This window comes from Cetorhinus maximus, chromosome 10 (assembly GCF_964194155.1).
Source record: "Cetorhinus maximus chromosome 10, sCetMax3.hap1.1, whole genome shotgun sequence".
Classification (NCBI taxonomy): Eukaryota; Metazoa; Chordata; class Chondrichthyes; order Lamniformes; family Cetorhinidae; genus Cetorhinus; species Cetorhinus maximus.
This window is the reverse complement of record NC_135888.1, coordinates 117,651,632-117,679,280: the sequence shown is the minus strand read 5'-3', so window position 1 is coordinate 117,679,280 and position 27,649 is coordinate 117,651,632. Positions and strand designations below refer to the sequence as shown.

Below are 27,649 nucleotides of genomic sequence, written 5' to 3'. Positions count from 1 at the left end.
GTGAGGCGGGTTGGCGGGGGGGGGGGGGGGGGGTGGGGGGGGGAGAGGTGAAGAGGGGGAGGAGGGGGGGAAGCAGGCGCCATGCCAGATGTTAAAAGGAGGATGCTGATGGGGGTGCCCCCACACCCTCCTCACCTTCCCACCTGAGGCCTGAACATGATCCATTTTCAGACATTCCCCTTGCCACTGAACTCCTCCCACCAGCCTGAAAATTGAGGATGGGTGGGAAACGGCCCTTAAATGGGTAATAATTGACCACTTAAGGGCCTCAATTGGGGTAAGGGTAGGTGAGGCACCCTAGGCATCGTCCGTCCAAGTGTAAAATTGCGGAGAGGTCAGGGCGGGAGAGTCTGGTGGGGAGGCCATCTGAAGAATTTTACGGTCACCCCGCCTACAAATCCACCGGCAGGGAATGTAAAATTCTGCCGCATGTACCAAGTGTCGCCAGTGATACAAAGTCAGGAGGGAAATTTTGCAATGAGGAGGATGCAAAGAGGCTGAACAGGAATTACAAACAAGTTAAGTGAGTGGGCAAGAAGGTGCAGGTGGAATATAATGTGGACAAGTGTGAAGTTACCCATGTTTGTAAGAAAAATAGGATACTTTTTTAATAGTGAGAGAATTAGAAATATTGGTATTCAGAAGGACATGGACATCCTTGTACGTCAGGACTGTCCAACCTCTTTATGTGAGAGGCCACTTTTCAATTTTTTTCCCACTCAAGCAAATTTCGAAAAAAAAAGTTTTGCACAACATTAAACATTATTTTTTTTAAAAAAATCAATGTCAAAGCAGTAACTTGATAATTTAGAAAAGTAATTAATAAGAATGACCATTAAAAAGTGCCAAGCAGCAGAGCTAACCAATAAAACCTTTTTTGCTTTCTCGCTTAAAAAAAACAGAATTAGAGAGAGGCAGACTGGGCCCCAAGTCCTGATCACCAGGGAAGGGAGTGGGGTCCAGGGCCAATTTATGGAAGTGGGTTTAACTAACACTGGCCTTGCGTTCGCCTCTGTAGGCACACACTCCGAGCTGGCCTCAGCGGAATTCATACGTAAGTGGGGGTCAGAAGTGGGTTGTCTTTCAGCCTGAGTTTTCCTTCCTCTTTCGGTCTGCTTTGTGGATAGGCTTTTGGGTAGAGAAGGAAGAGGGGAAAGGTGTGTGTGTGTGTTCCAGTCTTAGGGTTCTCACACAGACACACACAAAACCCCCACCCGGACTCGGGAGGTTTGGGCATTTAACGTCTGAGGAGGAATTCGGGATGGCTGTGAAGGTGCCAAGACACGCTTCCTCACTCCATCCTTTCAGAGACTCCAACTGCCCTGGGCAGGGGTGTCGGACAGGCGCTATTACTGTGACTGCTGTTCCTTGTAGCTTCCCCAGCCCTCTCTGCCATCTTGACCCCTGTGCGGGAGGGTGTGAGAGAGAGGGAGAAAGAGAGAGAGAGAGAGGCCGTGGCCAAAATTGGAGAAAGAATGCACCATGGCCACTGACCTTCGCACTGCTCACTGCTCCTCCAATCATCTGAGCCTATCAGCAGCAAATGTGGGAGAGAAACAGTCTGTGATTGGAGAAACAGCTCTTTGCAGATCTTTTACTTACCTATATTTTGAACAGTGAGTCTGCGGGTCAGATAGAAAGACTTGGCAGGCCAGATTGTGGCCCATGCATTGTATGCTGGGACAACCCTGTTGTACACGAATCACAGAAAGTTAACATGCGGGTAAAGCAAGCAATTAGGAAAGCTAATGATATCTTAGCCTTTATTACAAAGGGATTAGAGTACCAGAGTAAATAAGTCTTGCTCCTCCTCCTTTAGGTCCATTAAGAGGGCATTGGCAACCATGGACCTCCACTGGATTGGTCCATTACTACATTTGGCAAAGTACTGCAGTGTTTTGCTGTTGCCTTCTGCATTATGGTCGACCAGGAAACTGTCCCGCTCTTTACTGCCTGCCATCAGCCATATTAGAAGGATTTACAGGCTGATAACCAACCTGTTTGGCCATATTACATATGTACCTTCCATGGTGCCATCAAGTCCTGAAGTTGGATTTGAACCCGGAGCTTCTGGCCAGAGGTAGGGACGTTACCACTGCACCACAAGACCTCCGGAAAGAAGTCCCACTGCAATTATTTAGTGCCTTGGTGACATCACACCTGGATACTATGTACAGTTTTGGTCTTCTTACCTAAGGAAGACTATATTTGCCTTAGATGGAGTGCAATGAAGTTTCACCAGATTGCCTCTCCAGATGAGTGGATTTCCTATGAGGCAAGATTAAGTAGACTGGACCTATATTCCCTACAGTTTAGTGGTATGAGAGGTAAACTCATTGAAACATATAGCATTGTTCATGGTCTTGACAGTGTAGATACTCAAGAGAATAATTCCCCTGGTTATGCAGTCTAGAACTAGAGGTTACATCTCAGAATATGGGGGTGGCCATTTAGAACTGAGATGAGGAGAAATTTCTGCATTTAAAGGATTGTGAATCTTTGGAATTATCTGCCTCAGGGAGCTGTGGGTATTCAGTCACTGAGTATTTTGAAGACAGAGTTTGATAGGTTGTTGAATACTAAGGGAATCAGGGTGTTTGGGAGGAGGTGAGAAAGTGGAAGAGGTAGAAGATCAGCCATGTTCACGTTCAATGGAGGAGCAGGCTTGAAGCCTGAATTGCCAACTCCCGGCTCCTATTTCTTATGTTCTCATGTTTATGTTTTAACCCTTCTTGAAAACATTGGCTCTTTGCTGATTTTAGTGCCAATGGGCATCCTTAATTATCCTCCTCAATTAGCATCATTCCAATGAGCTGCCTGATAATCATTAAAGCTGAAATTCTGGTTTATTTCCTGTTTCCTAAAGTGAGGTCAACTGTAACCTTCTTACTCCCACCATAGTTGAGAGCAACTACTTAGCACCTATTGGAGAATGAATATGGATCAAAATGGCTTAGAGAATAATTAGGCAAATTTGCTAAGCCATCGAAGAAACGATATAAATCACCTGGTTGTCAATTATATGAGAGCAACTACCCCCCTAGAAAACCATTGAGCAGCAGAAAATTGTGTTATTCAGCAAGAAAAGGACAGAATCCAGCCTATATATTGGTCATAGCACAGCAGAGGTTAGCCAGCTGATCAATTGCACAGCAACACTAACCAGCCAGTGGGAGTTGAACACAGATCAAATTGCTCCATTTTTATCACAGAATAGAAAAACTACTAGCTAAGTGACACTGCTGGGCTCACCTGTCAATCACAGAACACTAAAGGTTGTTGTGTGCTCATGTATTGTCATCTGTTGCAGTGTGTACATGTTACAATGGGTCTGACTTGTGTTCAATATGAATTGGGTGATTTATTTGCTTTAAAACCTCTCCAGTTATGAACTATTGTGCACTCCTCCTGATGGCTTCTTCTTCTGAAATGAATCAGAGTTGACTTCCCACACGATAGCTGCTGTTCATTCAAAACACCAAGATGTCTTAAGAAGTATCACTACCACTACCACAAGCCTTGGTCCCAGCCCAAGGTTTATTATTAAAAATTCTGAATTTGCAACAATAACTTGCATGCTCAAGCGTTAAATAATCTGTAAGGAGGAGGCATAAATAATTCAATAATTAATTAGAAGACTGGGCTGTAGAATTGCTGCGCTTTTCAAAAGCAGAAATTGATGAGCGCTCAATCATATTAAATTGAATCCCGCAATATATTGCTGCACCCATAGCCATTTTATTCAAAAGTAAGTGTTACAGATTCCATTTGTAGTGTACAGTGGTAGGGGCTTCAATTCTAACGCATCTGAGGTGAAGAGAAATTCAAGTCTCTCATGCATCAGAACTGAATATCAAGTGGGGTCCATAACATACGAGTGGATGCAGTAATGTCCACTATCTGAAATGGATTAGCATCCCTGGGCCAGAATTTTTCGCTCGGAGCGCAGGCGTGCGCGCGCCCGACACGCTCCAGCATAAAATAGCGCGCAATGACGTCGGGTGAGCGTCCCGACATCACCGCGCATTTGCGCGATATTTCGGTGGGCGGGCGGGCGCAAGAGTCGGCAGTGGGCCTGCCGAAAATTAAGAGAGCGCCTAAGCCCATTAATGGCACAATTGACTGGGGGTTTTTGCTGCCCGTCCAATGTTATGGTTGGCGGGCGGGTGAGTCGGCCAGGCGGTGCTCGCATTTTTCAGGAAACCTCATCCAATGGGTGGGATGAGGCTTCCGAGATTAATTTTAAAAAAGATAAAAATGCTTGGACACAAATTTCAGCATCTAAATGCTTAGGTGACTCATACAGGCGCGTGGGCATTTTTTCTGGATTTTAAAATCTGTTTTTATTGAATTTAAATTCTTCAGCTCCCTGAGACAGCTCTCTGCATTCAGGGAGCTTTCATTCTGCGCTCCCCCCGCGCCTGTGCTGACTTCAGCACTCGCCCTCCTCCCACCCCCACCCCGGCAGCGCTGAGCCTTTCAGCGCACATTTCACGCCGGCTGACCCGTTAATTGGCCAGCCAGCGGTCGGGGGTCGATCGCGGGCGGCGGTCCATTCTTCAGCCGTTCCCAGGCTCGCCAATCGCAGCCGTCTGCTGACCCAAAAATCTTGCCCCCGGTGTCTCTCAGAACAGACTGCTTTCTCAAGACTTCACAGGGCTATTTCTGTTGATCGATAAAACATCTTCTATGTGATACGCTTCTGTTGTGTTTCACAGCATTAACTGCAGACTGATGAGGTTGGCACATTACAGATGAAGGAAAATAGAAACACAATTTAAATTGAGAGCTGTCACACATACTCTTCATGGCTGGATGCACACCATTGTCAAAGGCGATTCTGCTAACCTGGTTCCTTCTCAAACCTTATACATTTCATTGGGGTGAATGATGTGACCATAATTGAAACAGTACAATGACCTAGTGCTTACAGCTGCTCTGCCCTAATTTTGCTACTCTTAAAAGAAATGGTGTTTCAGATTGATAACATTGGAGCAGATGCTGTGCATTGAGGCATTCGTAGACTTTAATTTCACCTGTGCAGAGTACATCACAGAAGATGATTTGGCTTTCACCTGAGCTGTGTGAGACATGAAGGGTCTGCCAGCCACCATATAAGTCATGTGGAATCTGTAGCATTTATTTCAGTGAAAATAGCTCCGGGTGCAATAATATAATGGAAAAGGTATGGTTTAGTGTGATTGAGTGCTTGCCAATTGCTACATCAAAACAAACAAAGCAAATTTTACAGCCCAGTTGGGGAGGGAAGAAAGATTGAAATTCATTGCCTCCCCGAGCATTTGGCTGTTCTAAACTGTGCCATCTGAGCATTGAAACAAAAAGCTGTGAGACAGAACTAAAGAGTGCCATTTATTACACAGTACGTATGCTATGGTTCGCACCCAATGACTTTGTGGCTGGCTGGAATCCAGCACAATTGACACATGCTAAAAATCAGCTACTAAGGACTACCTTTCATGAATTCAGTTCATAATAATCATCAATTATTATAGTTTTTAAAAATCATTGTTATAATCACTACACATTTAATTTCTAAGAAAATATTATTTGCTGATTAAATGTAAGCAGACGAGGAATGTGAATTCTAAGATATTTGGATAATTCTCAATTACTTTGAGAGAAAACAAATAGAATAATAACAATGTATTTAGATTAGGATTAAACTGTTGACCTTCCAAGAAAATCCTCTGAGACCAGTGTGGGAAAATGCAGTTGTAGTTGTAAATCTTGAATAATCAGTATTTGATTAATATTTACACCTTGTTATGTAGCTACACACAACAAACAGGAACAAAATCCCCAGGAGTGGAAGGAATTAGTCCAAATGAATAGGCAGACATGTACCTAATTTCTTAAGCAAAAAAAGCAAATCATATTCCTCTCCTAAATTGCTAACACTGATAATAGTAGGAGAGGACTTCTGAAATTCTACTTAGCATTTTTTGCACATATAGTATCCGGGATTCCCAGGAGCTCTGTCAAGACTTTTTGACTGAACTATACTAATCTAATATATCAAGATGCCGTACACAGTCAAGAGCACATACAGTAGATGGCATGAGATGTATGGGATTAAAGACATGGATTTAGGGTGCCTAACATACATGAAAACCTACCACTGGGGAAAATTACAGCTTGACCCAAAAAGGGCATGAAACAGGTAGTTTCACAAAAATGACTCTTTAGTTTGAAGAATTATTTTCTTTTAAACTTTCAACTAACTGGAAACTTGGTACTTTAAAAAATGAGACAGCGAACTGCTTTAAAATGTGAGACCACTTTCCAAGATGAAAGCGAGAAAAGCAAACAAGAACCCTCCAAAAGGAAGTGTAAAAATAGAGACAGTTCAAAGGAAACCTATAGATATCAAACCCAACACTCTAACGAAGGAAGGAAAATGCAAAGTGCTGAATTTTAATCAACAGTAAAGACAATGGGAACTGCTAACCAGACAGATACACCCAGCAGACCCTCAAACTCCCTTGTGGAGGATGAAATAAGCCCTGTTGGTTTTTACTATCTTGAAATGTGTCAAAAGTTTCTGAGATGGAAGATCAAAATGCAATTGCTTATCCTCCAACAATGGCTGCAATCAAATTCCTTTTTGGAAATATACAAACAGGAGGCTTTTGAGAGCTGGTTTTACCAAGCCAGAAACAGAAGTCATCTGAAAAAACTGCTGAAGAGAGTATTAAGGAATCTCTCTCTCTCTCTCTCTCATAAGAAAAGCCCTATCTCTACAGTATACAAATCCAACCCAAGAGATAGTGACTGTCTATTGGAAAGAACATCAGGAGAAACCCATAAATTTCTGGGAGATGGATCACAGAATTAAAAGGAAAGAAATTGTCTCCAGCAAAGTGCAGCAATCTGGACTTTAATTCAACTCCAGGATTTTTTAAAGGGAATCAGCTAATTCAAACGGCCAGAACATCCAACAATCTACGTCTCGAGGGCAAACAAAGGATCTAATCATATATTTTAACTTTTATTTGGACTCTGACTTTTCTTACTCCTGATATCTGTGTATGTGTGTGTGTGTGCGTGTGTGTGTTATTGTGTCCTTTATTATTTTTTCTCAGGTTTAGTAGCTAATAAACTTGTTCTTTCTTTTTCCAGTGAAGCCCAATGCAAACTGGAGGAACAGCACCTCATCTTCCGACTAGGCACTTTACAGCCTTCCAGACTGAATATTGAATTCAACAACTTTAGATCTTGAACTCCCTCCTCCATCCCCACCCCCTTTCCGTTTCTTCCCCCTCCCTTTTGTTTTTTCCAATAATTTATATAGATTTTTATTTTCCCACCTATTTCCATTATTTTTAAATCTATACCTGTAATGCCCTGTCAATCTTTCCACCCCACCCCCACTAGAGCTGTACCTTGAGTGTCCTGCCACCCATTCTTAATTAGCACATTCTCTTAGATAATATCACCACCTTTAACACCTCTTTGTTCCTTTGTCTGTAACATCTTTTGATTATCTGCTCCTATCACTGCTTGCTTGTCCCTACAACCACCCCCCCCCACAACCCCAACTTCTCTCCCCCCACCCCCCCACCTTAAACCAGCTTATATTTCGCCCTTCTCCTGATATTACTCAGTTCTGTTGAAGGGTCATGAGGACTCGAAACGTCAACTCTTTTCTTCTCCACCGATGCTGCCAGACCTGCTGAGTTTTTCCAGGTAATTCTGTTTTTGTTTTGTTCTTTCTTTGACTCAGCTAAACCTGGATTGATTGGCTCCTTATTAAAAAAGTAAACACATTTGGATTGGAAATTAAATTTTAAAACCTTTGTTGCTACCAATCGAAAAGGCTGAATAAAGAGAAGTCCCTCCTCACCCGGTTGTAACAATAATTTAAGACCAAAAACCATTTCTAGATTCTTTCTCCACTCATCTGAATTTTTCCAGTAAGCTGCTGACGACAAATGGCTGCTCAACTACAGCATGCCAGCTTTGGACAGCAGAAAAGAGGCTGGATTCTGCACATCAGCAGGTAAGGCAATTTCCCCTTGGCCTCATTAAAATTTTAACAAAACAAGTTCCCCAAATTCTTCCTTTTCTCCATCAGCCACAGGTTAGATTGCTCACTGCTCATTGCAGCTGAGGTGAACGTGCTCTGCCCACTTGTACAGTGAAATTGTAATTGGTCTGAGAACTGGCTTCGGAGACTGATTTACAGAATTGAAGACCCTCCTGCCTGTTTTAGTGAAAGGGTTGGAATGTGCTCTGTACATTGAGTCCCACTTTCTCCAGGCATTGAGAGGCCTTAGTGGGACCTATAGAGATCTTTCCAAAAATATTTTTGTGCTCGCCCAGGCCCTACAAAAATCCTCCGGCCTGCTGATGTTTCCCATCCCTTGGCAAACGCTTCCTCTCCCTCCTCAACTGACCTTTGCCTTACAGCTGGCTGGCTGCCAAGGCCGGCTGGTTTGCCTGCACAGAAAACCAGCAAGCTGCAGCAGTGTGCCAATTTGGTATCCGCAGCTTGCCACCAAAAATAGAGCCTGAAACTGAAAATTCTCATGACCCCCACATTGCTGCACGGGGCACACAACCAATATTGCACTCATTGGTGCCCAAGTAGAACATCTCTCCTATCACCCAGGTGTCAACTTTGCCCTTACAAGATACTGTTTACCTCAACCAATTGGAAGATAGTCAATAGATAAATGACAAATATATGTTTGAGCCTTCACTTGGCAGGTAATAAGAGACCAACTGCTAAACTGTGAGGAGGACAGTGTAGTACTTCAAAAGGACATAGACAAGTCAGTGGGGTGGGCAGATAGGTGGCAGATGAAGTTCAGTGCAGAGAAGTGTGATTCATTTTGGTAGGAAGAACATGGAGAGAAAATATGAAAGGGGTACAACTCTAAAGGGTGCGCAAGAGCAGAGGGACCTGGGTGTATGTGTGCATAAGTCATTAAAGGTCACAAGACAGGTGGAGAGAGCAGTTAATAAAGCATATAGTATCCTGTGCTGAACTTGTACAGGACACTAGTTAAACCTCATCTGGAGTATTGTGTACAGTTCTGGGTGTGACACTTTAGGAAGGATGTGAACGCATTGGAGAGAGTGCAGAAGAGGTTTACGAAAATGGTTTCAGTTATGAAAATAAATTGGAGAAGTTGGGACTGTTCTCCTTGGATAGGAGAAGGCTAAGAGGAGATTTGATAAAGGTGTTCAAAATCATGAGAGCTGGACAGAGTAGATAGGGAGAAACTATTCCCGCTCATAAAGTGATCAAGAATGAGAGGGCACAGAGTTAAAGTGATTTGCAAAAGAAGCAATTGTGATGTGAAAAAAAACTTCTTCACACTTCGAGTGGTTGGGGTCTGGAATGCAATGCCTGGAAGTGTGGTGGAGGCAGGTTCAACTGAGGCATTCAAGAGGGCTTTTAATGATTATTTAAATAGAAATAATCTTCAGGGTTACGGGGAAAAGGCAGGAGAATGGCACTGAGCCATAATGCTCATTCGGAGAGCCGGTGCAGACGCGATTGGCTGAATGGCCTCCTCCTGCACCATAACAATCCTGCGATTCTGGAACTACTCAACAAGTAGCCAAGTCCAGTGTGAAATGTTTTATTGCACTAAAATCTATGACTGGATGGTATCATTTGCAAATGTTTGCTACTGCTTGTTCAAGCCACCAAATTTCCTCATCAGTTGTGCATTTTGTTGTGCCAACCAGCTGAGTGTTCCAATGTTCTGCTTAAGTTTGTCTATCGCCCCATGATAAGTTTAAGCTGCCAGTAGGTTCATTCTTTTTAACAAATAGATCTATATTGAACCCAATTTATTTTATTTATTATGCTAAGTTTAGAAGAACTTGATATTCTATTTACTCCAGATTCCTCAAAACTGACAGTAGGAAAAACTGAAGAAGGTCTTTCTTTCTGAACCCAAATACAAGAGAATTATGTAATTCTTTGGCAAATTGCAGGACACTAATCACAAGATGCCAACCTTAGGACACCAGTCACAGGATAATACTACAGTGACAATCTGAATAGAAAATAAATACTGCTTTTTTGCAACTATTAACACCATCACCCATTTGAAGGTTGGTAAACTACATGCTCTACATGGGTCTACTTTTTTATTAAGAACAGGCAACAATGGAAAAAATTCCCAAAACGATCACTCTCAGAAAAGTCAGCTCTTCCCTTATACCTATGTAATTGGCATTGTTTCAGTTTAACATTCTTGTTTTAAAATGGAGTATGTCACTCTCAAATTTAATATGGAATTCAATTGTATTGGGATCACAATTTCCCAGACAATCTTTTACAAAGAGATTACTAATTAACCCTGTCTCATTGCACAATATAGTTATCCCTAGTTGTTTCCACAATGTATTGCTCCAGGAAACTGTCATGAAAAAAATCTGACCAGCTCATCTTCCAGACCACCTTTGCTAATTTGATTTGTTCAGTCTATTTGAAGATTAAAGTCCCCCGCAATTATTTGATTACCTTTGTTACAAGCTTCAATGATTTCTTGCTTAATGCTCTGCCCAATGGTATAATTTCTATTAGGGGGCCCATAAACTACTTCTACCAGCAATATCTGACCCCTGTTATTCTTTATTTCCACCCATACTGATTTCACTTCCTGATCTTCTGAGCCAAGGTCCTTTCTTACTACTGTGCATATGTCATTCTTCATTATCAGAAACACTTCCTTTCCTCCTTTTCCATTCTGCTGGTCTTTTTGAAAGATTGTGTATCCTGATATATTTATTTCTGAATCTTGGTCACCTTGTAACAATGGACAGCGTTTAATTTCCCCCTGGAGGTGGGCTAGGAGGTGGAGGGGGGGGCCTGTTTAATCAGGTGGGGAGGTATGGGGTGGAGACCATGTCATCTTTGTGACTCCCCTAATTAGAATGGGCCTGGAAAGGTTGAGGTCAGCCTTTCTGTCCAGAAGCCATTTGAGGCCCTCAAGTGGCTACTCAAGAGCCTCATCCCGCTGCCACTGGCATTTAACCAAACAAAACGTATTAGAATTTATGAATTTATGAATTCAGAATTACAGCTACACCATGACAGGAAAGGTAAAGGGGAAAAAAAAGGCTTGTGATAAGAAGAGACCATGGAGTTACCAATTACCGTCACAGGGCCCACTGAATTCATAGGCGTGGGCACAAAGCGCTACATCACTCCTTGTAGGGTGAAATCTGGTTGAGGAGGGGCAGAAAGGTACGCCCTTCACTAACAGCATCTCCCATCCTCATAGGAAACTCTGACTAGAGGGCAACAACAGAGATATAAGAAAGAGAAACAATTTTTCGGAATTGACCTTCCACTGAAAGAAAGACCTTTGCAGGCCTTATGGAAATATTAAATCAGGAAAAATATGAATCAAAAATTTCCCTTTTTATTGTACAATTATGCAGAACAGTGAGTACTGTACTGATCAAGTGCTACTGAATAACATTCACATTTAATTATTCATGAGCAGCAATAAAAGAGGCCTAATTTAATTTTAGTATTTGCCACAAAACGTTTGTTCAGTGATTTGCTAAAGACACAGTGTGTTTAAAGGGCAAATATGTCATTTGGATATTAAATAATGCAAAAACATTTGAGCCACTTCCCATGAGCAAACATTCCCCACAATCTAGCACTGCTCTAATTTCGTGATCAGATGCTGCCCTATATACCAGTTACCTTTTCTCCTCCTATGTTTTCCTTGTGCTGTATATAAATAGTTTCTGTCATTGGCTCCTGTCCCCTTTGTTACCCTCTGTTTCTGCGCAATTTTTGTTTCACTTAACTGCTCTTTCTTGCTGGTTTTCACATTCTCTCTGCCATTATTTCTCCTCTCCGCTCTGCTTTGTCGTTCTTTCCTTCCTCCATCCTCCTTGAAGGATGGATTAGTTAACCAGAACAGTTAAATAAAACAGTTGCCATGGCTTTTCAAAGAATTCCAAAAGGTTTTCGCTGGATGTGATCCCTACATATGTTGCAAATTTGACCAGATTTCCTCTCCACAGTTATCACTTTATAACATGGGCTTCCACTCCTGAAATCTTAAATCAGGTGAGGAAGCCTCATTGCAAAATCAGACAGCAACTGCGGAATTTAAAGAAAAAAATCCAACATCCTTAATTTGGAATTATGTAAAATATAAGAATATTCTCTAGAAGGCATCTCTTAACATAATTTTCCTCACTGTAGGTTCTTCTAAAAAAAGGCCCCCTCCCACCCATTGTTTTAGATTTTCAAGGCACTCCTTGCTGCTACACTAATCCTACTAAGCCTGCACTTTGTGGGTCAGGTTTCTTTACTGCCATGTAGTTACAGTAATTTAAAGGAAATACACTTGGCTTCACCATCTTTCTGCCCTCCACTGAATTCACTGCCACTGTGCAATAATCCTCTAATGGCTGGAGTGAACATATAGTCGTCTCCAGGAGGGCTCAGATCAGGTAACAGGATCTTCTTCTTTACAGAGGATCACCATGATATTTTACCCTTACCTCTGAATATGCTCAGCAGGATCCCTATTTAAAAAGAAAGGCACAATACAAGACCCCCATTCAGATGACAGTCTTTTTGAAAAACTGCTTGTCAAACCTTTATTAGGTGACAAAGAGTCTTTTCTTCAAAATGATATATTGCTCTGCCCCCTTACCAAAGAAAAAAGTTTAGCCAACATTTTCTTTAATGAAGACTGCCCTATTAAAGAAGGTTTGGCTGAAGTTGATACTGTACATTTGCTTGAAAGTTTTACAGACATTCTATGGGGTAGAAATTGATATGGGTATAAAACGTGCATAATGCATACCAATTTAGCAGTGGGACATCCTGTGTTCAATGCTAAACTCGTAAGGCCCTTTCTTCAAGCATTCAAGATTAGGCATCTGAATATGTAGAGAGTCTAATCATCTCCCCTTGACATTCAATGCCATTACCACCACTGAGTCCCCCACTATCAACATCCTAGGGGGTATCATTGACCATAAACTGGACCTGCCATATAAATACTGCGGCTACAAGAGCAGCTCAGAGGCTGGGAATTCTGAGTAACTCGTCTCCTGACTTCCCAAACCTTCTACAAGGCTCAAGTCAGGAGTGTGATGGAATACTCTCCACTTGCCTTGATGAGACCGGCTCCAATAACACTCAAGAAGCTCGACACCTTGCAGGACAAAGCAACTGGCTTGATTGACATGCCATCCATCAACTTACACATTCACTCCCTCCATCACTGTCGCACGGTGGCAGCGGTGTGTACTATATAAATTATGCACCGCAGCGATACACCAATGTTCCTTCGACAGCACTTTCCAAACCTGTGAGCTCTACCACCTAGAAGAACAAGGGCAGTAGATACATGGGAACAGCACCACCTGGAAGTTTCCCTCCAAGTCACACACCATCCTGACTTGGAACTATATTGCCATTCCTTCAATGTGGCTGGGTCAAAATCCTGGAATTTCCTTCCTAACAACACTGTGAGTGTAGCTACACCAGGCAGACAGCAGCAGTTCAAGAAAGCAGCTCACCATCAACTTCTCAAAGGCAACTAGGAATAGGCAACAAACGTCCAACATAGATAGCCTTGCTAGGACAAGCTGCCTGTGGAGCTCGCTCTAAGTCTACTGATGAGGTCCAGGGACCAATTTCTTTGATTCTTGGGCCTTTTGATTCAGGCACATGATCATTGTGCAGTGCCAGGTCTGAACCTAGAAAAGGGCCTATGCAAAAGTCTACCACTGTTACTTTATTTCTATTTACTTTATCATCCGACAGTTGTAGCTGTCTTGTGGAACTGCTTGTCATTCTACAATTTAAAAATACAATGTATCCTGAAAATGTTAAATGTGTTTCTCTGATCTCCTAGACTGCAGCAACTTGTCATTAAGGGATTGCAACTTAGCCTCATTAAGTATTAAGTGCGGAACTGAGCCTACATTCTACTTGCAGGGCTGCTCTTATCAGCTGTGAAATATCCATAATTCAGATTTTTATTTCTAATTGTGGCATTTATTAGCATCTGCTTTTCTCTCAAGGTTAGCCAGTAGTTTAATATAAAGACTAATTACAGTTGCTGGTGTGGTACACTCCAGGGTGCCTGCATTTTCCTACACCTGTTTGTTTTCATTAATGAGATCGCAACTTAATTAGTTTTTGATGAGCAACCCTCTTGATCAGAAATAGACATACATAAACAGAATGAGAAAGTGCAACGAAAGAACTAATTAAGTCAACATGAAAAAGAAAAATAAGAAAAAGACAGACAGTAAAATTGCAAAAAGGGCTGAGAGGAAAATTGGGAGAAAGATTACTGACAAGACAAAGGGGAAGAAGAAAGCAAATGTGACAGAATCCTCCAGCATCAATGGATAACTACCAGACAGGAAGAGATCAGACAGCAGGTTTTGTCATAAAAAGAGAGATAGGCAACTCTTATCTGAGATTTAATAGATAGATTTAATCTAAACAATTTTATGCTCAGTCACATGTGGACTTTATTTGACCCAAATTGGGAGAATTGGAGACAATAGCATGGCTGAAGTTATGCCCTTTCTTTCTTTGCATGTAGATGTGAATTCATATGGTCAATTTGCTGATTTTGGGAATTCCAAATAACCAATCAAACTTCCTTTGCAAACCTGGGTACTCATAACATAAATTTCTGTTTGTTTTAAATAAAAAACTTGTGTGAAAAAACCATGAAAATTCAATTTACGTTGATGCCAAGAAATGCTGTTATCAACTGACTCAATCTTAGTCAGAATTGGAAATGAATTCAATAGAGCTGAAGTTGTGCAATTCAGGTTAAGGCAAAAGTTTAAAGTTTACATCTATTTGGGACAGAGAGGCCCCAGGTTAAATTTCCAGAGCTCACTGATGTACAGTTTTGTCTTTGACCTGAAAATTGTGGTGGAGGTCCGGATTCAGAAGAACCGCCTTTGAACACAGCACCTACCATTTTTGGAGGGGGGAATGGGGCAAGTTCTAAGTTGCACGACCATGGTTCATTGATGCAGCTGCACGTATTAAAGTCCAGTTGCCTCAGGTTGATTTGATTTTCATTAGTGGGATGTCCAAAACACAATTTGTGCAGTTTAGACCTGGTATAAGTTCGAAAGCTGACAGAGTTCTTTGAAGAGGTAGGGTATACCTTTGGAGAGGTATGGTACCCTTTTTGATATGGTCCCGGGACATCTTTGGGATCAGATACCTTTTGGAAGCAACAAGGTGTCCCTTGGGAGATGTAAGGTGCCCTTTGGAATTGTTAAAAGTGGACATGAATGTGTGTAAAAAGTGCATACCTCATTGGAACTGTCAAGTTCATTGGAACTGTCAAGAGAGCTGTCAAAAAGAGCTGTCAGGAGGAATTATCAAGAGAGCTGTCAAAAGGAGTTGTCAAAGGAGGTTGTCAAAAGGAGTTGTCAATAGAACTGTCAAAGGGAGCTGTCAAGCTATCATTGCATTTAAAACTGCTTTCAATTAAATATTTGTAAAAACCGTCTGCAGCTTTAAAATAATTCAGTGCTTGCTATTTCACTCTGTTTGCTGACATAAGCCTGATGGTTAGTATTGCAGGATTAGTGCTGCATGTCTGATTTCACAATCTTTCATTATCACAGTAGAATGTCTGTCAGTGTACAATTTGATTAACAGCTCCAAGTGGTGATAAACTCTTTAAAGCAGGCCTATGAGTTCCAATGCTTGTTTAATAAGGGATTAATTTGTAAAGGAAGTTAAATGTAGTGAATGGGCTTTTATCACTGAGAGTGTTTTCTTTGAAGTAGCAAATTCATCAGTAGAGACTTAAGAACTTTATTTAACCTCAGCATGTGTCCTCAGGTCTGTCCATGATGGATACTGGGTGAGTTGGCATAGTAGGTGCAAGGACAAACCCTGGCAGATAGGGGGCATGGGTTGGCAGGACCTGACATCAAGTTAGCATGGGGCTATTAACAGCCATAAGGGGTAGGCATGAGTTATCACTGAGTTGGCATAAGGGCTATAAAGGGCCATAGGGCTTGGGTGATGGGGCATTGGTTGGCATGGAGGGTATGAGGAGGAACCATGGGTGGTGGGCGGTGGAGTTCATGAGGTTGCATGTGCTGGCATGGATGGGGCATGAGGAGTGTATAGGAGGTAAGAGAATATGAGAGGTGAATGTTAGAGGGCTATTTTTCGCTGAATTGTTTCTTTTCATATCTTCGACAAAGTGCCGGTGCACCATGACAGACCTTTTGCCCAGTCTGTCTCCGGGCCCGGCAACCTCTGCACTGTTTCCGGGGTCACCCACCATAATTCTAATAACCTCCCCTGACCCCCCTCGCCCCTCCCCCCTTCCCCCCCCCACGCCACTCCATGGAACAAAATTCCAAAGTTTCAGGCACTTGTTCCCAGGTCAGGTTTGCAGAGCCAGGAATTTTCCCGACTCTGCGCTCCTGACGTGGGAGCAAAAATTCAGTCCCAGCATCTCCAATCTATCTACGTAATTGAAATTTCTCATCCCTGGAACCATTGTTGTGAATCTTCTCTGCACTCTTTGTACTACCTTCACATCTTCCCTAAAATGTGGCGCCCAGAATTGGATTGCAATATTCCAGTTGAGGCTGAACCTGCGTTTTATATAAGTTTAACATAACCTCCTTGCTCTTGTACTCTATGTCCCTATTAATAAAGCCTTGGATACTGCATGCTTTGTTAACTGCTCTTTCAACCTGTCCTGCCACTTACTGGGTAATGAAAATGTAGCAGAGCCTTACAAAAACACACGACTGCTTATCTGTTTGACAACAGACCAATGAAAAATGTAGCTTCACTGCAAGAATGAGCCTCTTGATTTATGCCACACCAGCATGAGCATTCCAACACTTAACACATGAAGGAGAGAAACACTGGCTATGTGGAGGACACACATAAATTAAAAGAATTGCAAAGTAATGACCTGAGATAAGGCAAGGATCTGTAAATGTGTTCTCGGAATATACTCCGGTTCTCAGAAATAGAATGTTAACTGTGGTTTGTGAATGGTCAACTTATGAAGCTAATAAGATGCCAGCAGGTATTTGAGAGCTGATCTCTTTCTCAGGGCACTGTAAGGGATATTTTCCTTTTCACTGCATCTGGGGAACACCACTGTTCCCAGGAGCTGTAAAGAGGAAACTTAGTGGCCTGGACTTTCACTCACGAGTTAGGAGCATAGAGTTGGGACATTACCCAGCTCCACAAACCCAACTCAGGAAAAAGTGCCCCAGAAGCTGGGATTTTCATCCTGGGGTGGTAGGGTTTCCTGGAAGTTGGGCCCACCACTCACCGATTGAGTGCGGAGGCTGGATGAGCAGAAGGCTTGCCTCTGTGCTCCAGCACTGTGTCCAAGGTTTTTTTAAAAAAGCAATAAAACAAAATCAGCCCTCCATTCCTCACTGCTCACACCCCCTCAACACCTACATACTCTCCATGCCCCTTCCATGCCAACCCATGCCATCTTATGCCCTCTACTCACCTCTCATGGCCCTTTATAGCCCCTATGCCAACTTAGTGCCAACTCATGCCAACCCATAACCCCACCCATCACGCTTTCCCCTTAAATCTACCATGCCTACTCACCCAGCATCCACCATGGGCAGACCTCAGGACATAAATGCAGGCCCAGCAGCGAAGCCCACATTCCATGAATGAATAAAAAAACAAGCTGAGATTAAATAAAATTAAGTTCTAAATGTCTATTGCAGATGTTATTTTTAAGAAAATACTCTCATTCATAAAAACCCATTCACTACATTTACATTAATTCAACTACATCTTTATATACCAACAAACATTTCATTTAAGTGCTTAATCCCTTACAAAAACATTGAAATTCATAGTCCCACTTCAGAGAGCCTATAACCACTTGGAGATATCAGTCAAACTATGAAATGCAAGGCACTCTACTGTGATAACAGAACGTTGTTAAATCAGTCATGCAGTACTAATCCAGTAACGGTAGCCCTCAGGCTTATGTTAACAGATGGAGTGAAATAGCAAGCACTGATTCTTTAAAATATTCCAGACATTTATTTTCAAAGATTTAAAGGGCGTGAGTTTGAAATACCTTGACAGCTTGACAGTTGCCTATGACAGTTCATTTTGACACTTTTGACAGTTCCAATGAGCTTGACAGTTAGTGCATTTAAATACTATTTATACACATTCATGCCTAATTTTATAAATCTTAAGGGACACCTTACCTCTCCATGGGGTACTTGCCCTCACCAAAGGGCATCTGACCTCCTTCAATGGTGTCCCGGGATCATATCCAAAGGAGTATCCTACCTCCTCAAAATGTCACTCCACCTCTCCAAAGGACTCCACAAAGTTCAGGCCTGCTCCTACCAGATCTAAAGTCCATGCACCTGGGTCACCAAAACTTCATGAGTGGAGGCAGCTGCTGACTTATGTGGGCAGGTGCCTCCGCAAAACTCACATGCACAAATCCTGACCCAGAACCACTCCCACCCCCGCAAAAATGGTAGATGCCATGTTCGGGAGTGGGACTTCCGCCATTTCTGCAATAGCGGAGAAGCTCTCCGTTGTTGCAAAAATCCAGGCTGGTGTGTCAGGTTTCCACCCCTACTGCGCTGTCCCTGGAATTCATAGTCGGTACTAGGACCATTATAAAATATAACATGGCACAGAGACACACAATGAGATATCACGACAGGCAGCCAAACCTTAGTCAAAGGAGTAGAATCCTGGCATTATTAAATATCCACAAATGGCAAAAAGGCTCCTTGCCCCTCCTTAGACAGGCTGTAAACTTTTCTGGTTATTTTAATTCATAACAAGTGGGCAATTACCTCACATCGATGCCACGACATTGATCTCTGTGATGATTTCATTATTGGAGTAATCATCAAGGCACTCCACTTCACCACCAGCAACCCCCTGCACCCCCCATCTGCACCTCCCCCCAGCTGCTGCGCAGGAGTATGGAACCAATGGCGGCAACTTTTGGATCTTTGTGTTTAAATGCACATGTATGGATGCCAGAAGTTGCTGTCTGTTTCACAGTTGTAATGATGGTGAGCACTGACAGTTAATAGACGGATTTTTGGTTTCTCAGGGAATTAAGGGATATGAGAAGCGGGCAGGAAAGTGGAGTTGAAGCCCAAGATCAGCTATGATCATAGTGAATGGCAGCGCAGGCTTGAGGAGCCATATGGTCTTCTCCTGCTCCTAATCCTGATGTTCTTATGCATTAGGAATCTACCTGAAGTAGGCACAGGCCCAGTGGTTATTTCCAAGGGAAAAGTGGAGAACATATGTAATTTTAAAATGTATTATTAGAAAAACATGTCTCAAAGCTATCGGAGTCGAGCTTCAGTGGGGGCTCTTCCAATCATCAGCTGTAACTTTAACAGAATAAATGGCTGATTATGCCTTTTCCTCAAGGTTTTTGCCAATTTTCAATCAATTGGTTAATGGCAGCAGACCAGGAGACCTCCTGTAGAAATTCCAGACAGTTAATTTCTCAGGATGCACCCAATCACTATGTCATTGACAAACTCTTATGATCGCTGTAGGCGAGGGAGAGACAGGTAAAATAAAACCAGAACAGCTGCCAAAAATGTCAAGAAGCAGAGGACTGTGAAGGGAGTGAATCATCGACTTGGATGGTAGGAGAGAGCAGAGAGAGAGATTGCAAACTTTTAAGTTTAATTAAATGACCCAGTCGGCTAACTCCCATGTGTTCCTTTGTAATAGTGATGAACAGCGTTTATAATGATTATACCAATTGCCTCTAATCATATTGTCTGTGACCCAGGGTTTGCAGTCGGGTGCAAAGCAAGAACGCTCGCCACTGACGTCAAAGTAAGTCTCGCAGAGAGATCAGTTGATCTCTGTGGCGATAATTTCGCCTCTGTGTAGTGACACTTCAGCTGATTATTGGGTGTTCACAGTGATATCACCAGGCTGTTTAAGCAGCCAATTATATTAAAGGATTTTCACAGAAATCAGGTAAGAAAAGGTAGCAAAATAAAATCGCTTTTATAAACTTATGCATTAAGCACATTTAAAGATTGGGACATACACATGGTGGGGGATGGGAAGTTAGAAGCTAAAAAATTCTGAAAAAAAACCTTTAAAAACAATTAATAAAATTTTAGTTTTGAAAATCGATTAATTGATTATTTAACAGCACTCCACGAATACATAATTATCCTTTCAGGGTCAGTTCTGTTCATCAAAGTTGCATCGCAGTTAAAAACTGAGTTACGCCTGATTGAACAAGGTGTAACATTTTATGGGATTTCTAACAGGGATGTGAGGATGGGAAAGTTAATGTTTTCACATCTCTAGGGGCGGGTGGGGGGGTCGGGATTGGGGGAGTCTGCAGCACAGCTTGTGTCAGGACCCTGAGTGACAGACCCCAACGTCAGTCTTTCCACACTAATCTGCGCCTACTCGATATCCTGAAGTTGTAGTTTCGGATGGGTGATTATGGCGAATATTGACAGTTCAACATCAACTCCCCGCCACCCCCCACCCACCCCACCCACCTCACCACACCCCATCACACCCCATGCTCAGAAAATTTGCTGCCTACTGCAGAATAAAGCAGTTTATGGATCCAAACTGGATAATAGGGCAGTGGGAGTCAACTTCAGTAAGACGCAAACAATCAGCCAATTAAATAAGTACCTGACACCACTGAACCTGACCTGAGCTCAAGTCAGGTCTAGAAGTGAATAGAAAATTCGAAAGCTAGATGTATCTGACTGTTTAACGAGTGGCTGATTCCTGTAAATCTTAAAACCTTTCGGCTTCCTTTGGTTCGGGTCTGTTAATAACACTTAGGGCTTAATTAGTCACTGACAGCAATGAGATTAATCAGAGCCCAGAAAGCTTACCTACTTTGATGATAACCTGCATTTGAAAAATGTCCCACCTATTTCATAAAGGTGTAATCCGTCATAAATGTATATCGGGTTAAAGAAGGAGATGCTAGATGGGGGTGACCATCAGTCTGGTCTCCCAATGTGGGTTTTAAATAAGCTTAAAGGAAGAAAGGGATGTGTAGAGGAGGGGAAACAGAGAAGTGGAATTCCAGAGCATGGGACTTAGAAGGCTGAAAGTAAGGCTATCAATAGAAGGGTAAAAGGGAACAGATTACACAAATCTAGATCGGTGATGTAAAGAGCTCAGAAGGCAGCGATAAAGGGTTAACTACATTTTATAATTATAAGGAAAATATTAAGTTACAATTCTTCCAGCTGCATCTTAAAAAGATCACATTTAAATTACCCTAAAAGCTAAATTCATTTTATTTGAAACCTCATTATTATCGGTACGGAGGACAGCTTGTAGGTAAACATCTTCAGTGGGAAGTGAAAGCTACAATATGATTCTGCTACACACCAAAGGATTTAAAGGATATTGTGCCGCATTCCAAGAGATTAAAAAGAAAGCCTGCCATGTGTCAAGCAGTTAAAAGATAAGTCTCTTATATGTCAAATGATTTCTTGTGCAAGTTCAATTGCTGGATCAAAACTATTCCATAGGATCACTTCTTAGTTCTTCTTTCTACTGATAAAGTCAAGGTTTTAAATACAATGTATCTAGCTTTTAGAGTACTTTTACAGGTAGATGGAAGTATTGTAGTAAATATTTTCCTTTATTTTATTCATTCATGGGATGTGGGCGTTGCTGGCTGGGCCAGCATTTATTGCCCATCCCTAATTGCCCTTGAGTAGGTGGTGGTGAGCTGCCTTCTTGAACCACTGCAGACTTGCGAGGGAGGGAATCCCAGGATTTTGATCCAGTGACAGTAAAGGAACAGCGATATATTTCCAAGTCAGGATGGAGAGTGGCTTGGAGGGGAACTTCCAGGTGGTGGTGTTCCCATGTGTCTGCTGTACTTGTCCTTCTAGATAGTAGTGGATGTGGGTTTGGAAGGTGCTGTGTAAGGAGCCTTTGTGAGTTCCTTACACTAACTAAAATGCTGTTAAGAATAAACAAGCTTTGGCATTGAACTTTTATGTTGGTGATTTAGTTTCATTGATCACTTTCTGTAACTGAGTCCTTCTAAATATTGAACACTGACCCTTCCCAAAAGAAATGCAAGGTTTTTCTTTTTACAGATTCACAGGAATTGGTCATTTATTAAAGAAGGATCCCAAGTTTGTGCTGCTGCATTGCACATTTTGCAATGAAATTTCATCTCGTTTTAAATTTTAGCATGCATAAAAATTAATAGTGGGTGCGGAATTGGTCATTAGCATTAGTGCAAAGTGGGTGATAATGAATCAGCAGCTGGTTTTACACCCCGCCCCATGACTTCAATAGGAAGGAAATGAGACTGAAAAAAACAAAAAGCTACTGCGGATGCTGGAAATCCAAAACAAAAATAGAATTACCTGGAAAAACTCAGCAGGTCTGGCAGCATCGGTGGAGAAGAAAAGAGTTGACGTTTCGAGTCCAACATGACCCTTCAGCAGAACTGAAGTTCTCTCCTAACTATACTTCAGTTCTGTTGAAGGGTCATGTTGGACTCGAAACGTCAACTCTTTTCTTCTCCACCGATGCTGCCAGACCTGCTGAGTTTTTCCAGGTAATTCTGTTTTTGTTTAGGAAATGAGACTGGTTGTAGAAGGAGCAGTTGATTCACTGTTGCCTATTTTGTGCTCCTGTCAACTGTTACATAAAAATACTCCAAAAACTACAGATACTGGAGATCTGAAATAACATCAGAAAATGCTGTCAGATAGCGTCAATGGGCAGAAAAAATAAATTAATATTTTGGGGTGGAGTCTTCTGTTTTGAAGAAGGATCTGCACCTGATAGGATAACTAGCCTGTTCTCTCCATAGATGCTGCCTGGCTTGCTGAAGGTCTCAGGCATTTCCCTGTCTTTTAATAGATTTATAATGTCAGATGTGATACACGGGCATGTTATTGTGCCTTCACAGTATAAGCACCATAAGGTTTCTGTCGTCCTTTATAATTGTGACAACAATTCTAGAGCTATACTTCCCCTCATGTTACCATTCAACATCATCTTAGTTTTGACCATTAGTATACTGACTCCAGAAAATAGAGCTCATATCAAACACATCCAATGTGAAGAGGAAAAGGAAGAGAAACAGTGAAAGGAGAGGGGAAGTGAAGCTTTAACGGACAACAGGGGAGAGGAAGAAATGGAAAAGGTAAAGAGAGGGCAAAAAGAAAGGGAAGAAGAGAAAATAAATGAAAGAAGGGAAGGGGATAAGGGAGGGAAAAATTGAGAGGATAAGGAAGAGAAGGGTGAAAGAAGGGAAGGGTATAGGAAAAGGAGAAAGATAATAGAAAGGAACTGGGAAATCATATTTCATACCTCAGCTCTTTGAAAGGCTCGGCTCGGATGTGTGGTGTTTCTAGAGACCTTTCAAACACAGCTCCTTCAGCACCTGCAGGGAAAGTCCAGTTGATGTTACTCAAGAAATATTAAAGTTCAGACTTCCTCAATTCTGTACCTGAGTGAATTAGTTCAGCGAGCTCCAATACTACTGAACATAAGAATACAAGATAGGTATAAACAAGTATCTTGCTGACACATCATAGAGAATTTCTACTCTACCCACCCCATGAAAACCAGCCTGGCGCATTCAATGAGCTCTCGCCCTTAAAACCAGATGGGTTTCCCGCTGGCTGCTCACCAGGCTGCTTTCCCACCCATGAGTTAAAATTCACCCCATTGTGTTGGAGCACCGAAGCATACTGTCACGGTACGGTGACACAGAGGTTTGATTCCTGCTCCAGAGATATGTCTACCTCAGCTCTATCCCTTTAGAAACACAGCAAGCGTTATCAAGAAGACTGCTAAAAAATTCATATCCAACTCGGATCTCGGAAGCAATGGGGAATGTCACATTTTGAGATTGGCTGAGGAGAAAGAAAGAGAATTTTTTTGTGATTAAAAAATAAGATAAAAATGAAGTTTGAGAAATAGTCTACTCCCAGGACTGGTTCTTTGCAGATGATGAATGACCTGTTCCATATTTCCAGTATTTTCTGTTTCCATATGAGCAGCAATCCCATCCACCACTTTGAAAACATGCCTCCTTTCTGGGTTTTGTTTCCATATATACTAGCTCCTCATTTTTACCTTGGGTTATCAGCCATTACATATGTTTGAGAATCGACAGTAACAGTTGGCAGGTTTTCTGACCACAAGAGGGCACCACAGACAAGCCTAATCCTGTCTTCACCTGAAATCCACATGCACAGTTACCTGCAGCAGTCAGGGAGGAGAACCTTGAAAACTACAGGATTCCCCATTTTTAACTCTGAGGTACATACAGCAACATTACTTTCCTTATTATCACCACCCCGGCTGGGAGCAGCTAACTCAATGAGCACAGGCTGGATAAACTCAGAGAACCACTGGGGAAGTCCCTCCAATATTTTGTGTTGTTTGGTTGATGCCTAACAGTTACCTCTCTCTCCCCTCTCAAACTGCAGACTTTTAGAAATAGAGCCTTACAGTCATTATGACTCAGGAGGAGGGCATTTGGCTCATCGAGTCCATTCAAGCTCTCTGCAGAGCAGTCCAGTCAGTCCCATTTCACTGCTCTATCCTTCTAGCCCTGTAACTTTATTTCGCCCAAATTCCCATTCAATTTCCTTTCAATTTATTCATCATCTCTGCTTCCGCCATCCTCATAGCCAATGAGTCCCAGGTCATTACCACTTGTTGCGCAAAAAAGTTCTTCCTCACATTCCCCCTGCATCTCTTACCCAAAGCTTAAAACTGTGTCCCCTAGTTCTTATACCATCAGCTAAAGGGAACAGCTTTTCTTTATCTACCTTATCTAAACTTGTACGCCTCTATAAAATTTCCCTTCAATCTGCTTTGCTTCAAGGAGAACAACCCCAGATTCTTTAGTGTAGCCTTTTGGCTAAAATCTCTCAACCCTGCAACTATTCTGGTAAATCTCCTCTGCATCCTCTAACGGACCCTTGCATCCCTCCCAAAGTGTGGTGACCAGAACTGGATGTAATACTCTACTTGTGGTCAAACCAGAGCTTTAGAAAGGTTCAGCATAGCTTGCCTGCTTTTGTACTCAATACCTGTATTTATGAAGCCCAAGATCCTATATGCTTTTCTCACTGCTCTCTCAATATGCTCTGCACCTTGAAAGATTTACACACATGAATTCCCAGTTCCTTCTGTCGCTGTACACTTTTTAGAACTCTACCATTAAGTCTATATGGCCTCTCCCTATTCTTTCTGCCAAAGTGACTTCATACTTCTCTGTGTTAGATTCCATCGGCCACTTGCCTGCCAATTCTGTTGACCTATCTATGTCCTGTTGTAATTGATGGGTGTCATCCTCACTAGACAAGAGTCAATAATTAAAGATTTATAAACCACAACGGCTTATTAGTAACGGAAGATATTGGTGAAGCAACCTAGCTTTGATTTGTGTCTACATGACATTGTCCAAGTAAATGCAAACTGTTAAAGTAACTCGAACAATTTGAGAGATTGTGTCTTTCATGACCACAGAACATCCCAAAGTGCTTTACTTAGTGTGGTCACTGTTTTAATGTAAGGCTTATCGGAGAGTGAACACAAATCAGATTTATTTCAGGGCTTCAGAACAGGTAATGCGGTATTGTTTAACTATTTAAAAAAATTAACAAAATAAATATCTGGTTAAAAGAAAGCCTTGCATTTACATCACACCTTTCATCACCTCAGAATACTCCAAAGCACTTTATGGCCAATCAGTGTAGTCACCATCGTAACCGTGGGAAACGCAGCAGCCAATTAGCGCACAGCAAGGTCCTATAAACAGCAATGTGATAATGACTGGATAATCTTTTTTTTATTGATGTTGATTGAGGGATAAAAATTAGGACAGGATACCAGGGAGAACTCCGCTACACTTCTTCAAAATACCGCCACAGGATCTTGTACATCCACCCGATTGATCAAACCAGGCCTCAGTTTAGTGTGTTATCTGAAAGCTGCTACCTCTGACAGCGCAGCACTCCCTCAGTACTACACTGCAGTGTCAGCCTAGGATTTCTGTCCTCAAACAATTAGAGTGGGACTAGAACCCACAACCTTCTGACTCAGAGGCAAGAGTGCAACCAACTGAGCATCAGTATAAGGTTAGGGACACAGCTGATAGTTAATGGGGCAAGTGTAGACATAGGTGACCAAATCCCCCAGAATATTACGCTTGCTATACTGTGGAAATGTCATCCATAGGCAGCAATTTACTACTGTTTAATGAATGGAGCCTGCAAACCTACATAGAAATTATGGCCCATCGCTTGTTTAGCCTTTGAATGAAATAAAGATATTCTACAGGGCATTTCTTCCAGAGATTAAATAAATTTGATGGGCCATAATAGAGAAGATTGTTCGCATGGTTTTCATTTAAAAACTTTGGGGAGGATTTTCTCCCTGTCAGGGGGGGGGGTGGGGGCTGGGCGGGAGCTGGCACGGGCGGGTGTGCAGCCGATCGCCGCCCGCACCCGGAAGCGCTGAGCGCTCCTTGTGTGGGCGGGGGGGAGGAGGTTGAGTCGGAGCCACAGAGCTGCCTCAGGGAGATCAGTTTGATTTTTAAAAATTTAAATAAAGAAAGAAAAAAAAAATTGAGACATGTCCCCCCCATGTGACAGTGCCAAATGAGCTGGGACACGTCTATGAATTTTAATGAAAAAATTTATTTGAATTATAAATCATTCATGAAACCTCATCCCGCCCGCGGATGAGATTTCATGATAAATGCAAAGGCCGCCTGATCTCTTCGTCTGCCCGACAACCTTAAGGTTGGACGGGCAGCTATGTTAAGTGTTTTAATTGATATTTAAGTGGCCTTAATAGGCCTTTGACAGTTCGGCAGGCGTGCAGCCGACTCCGGTGCGTGCCCGCCGAACTGAAAATCAGAATGACGCACAGTGACATGGGGACGCACGCCTGACATCACTACGTGTCATTTTACACAAGCGGGCCCCGCCCCCCGTACACCGAACCTAAAACTCTGGCCTTCGGATTTTTTAATTGGAACATCCTTGTGCCGTTCAGCTGCTAAAATGAAACTGTGTTTAAGGCTACTACTCAGATAGTCTTATTGGGGAAGCACTAAAAATCTACAGCTTGTGCCAATTCTCAGCAGAGCTGCTGGTGAATCCTTGGCTCCTGCCTTTGGGTGGCGAGAAGTTTATCAGGGTCAAAAAAGTCAGCAAGAAGTGAAACATTATTTTATGATTGCTGAGTTGATGTTAGAAGCAAGACATCTCCAGGCTAGATACAAAGGGGGTAAAATAAACCTTTGGCAAGGGTGCAAGATGGGGCTAGAGAATCAACTGTTGTTTATACACACTGCCCTGATAAAAGGTCATCAACCTGAAACGTTAATTGTTTTTCTCTCCACAGATGTTGTGTGACCTGCTGAGTATTCCCAGCATTTCCTGCTTTATTTTGCATTTGTACACACATTGCCTGAAAGGGAGGGTGTATAGCATATGACTGAGCTGCAGTCACCTGTTTGTGCCCCTATCAAAGTTGAATTTGACCGCCAAAATCTACATCAGCAGTGCAATATGGGTTCCTATTAAATTGGCAGTCCATTTTACACAACGGAGATTAGCTGCCGTGGTGTAA

General features: G+C 42.3%; 1 protein-coding gene across 2 annotated transcripts in view; it reads right to left on the bottom strand.

The window, feature by feature from the left end:
- Positions 1-27,649, bottom strand: part of sgcd (sarcoglycan, delta (dystrophin-associated glycoprotein)) — a 235,051-nt gene that overhangs the window by 32,185 nt on the left and 175,217 nt on the right. For both annotated transcript variants that reach the window (XM_078551046.1, XM_078551045.1), the window contains exon 6: positions 23,363-23,435. In XM_078551046.1, the coding sequence (XP_078407172.1) occupies positions 23,363-23,435 (73 nt within the window). The remainder of the gene's footprint in view (positions 1-23,362; positions 23,436-27,649) is intronic.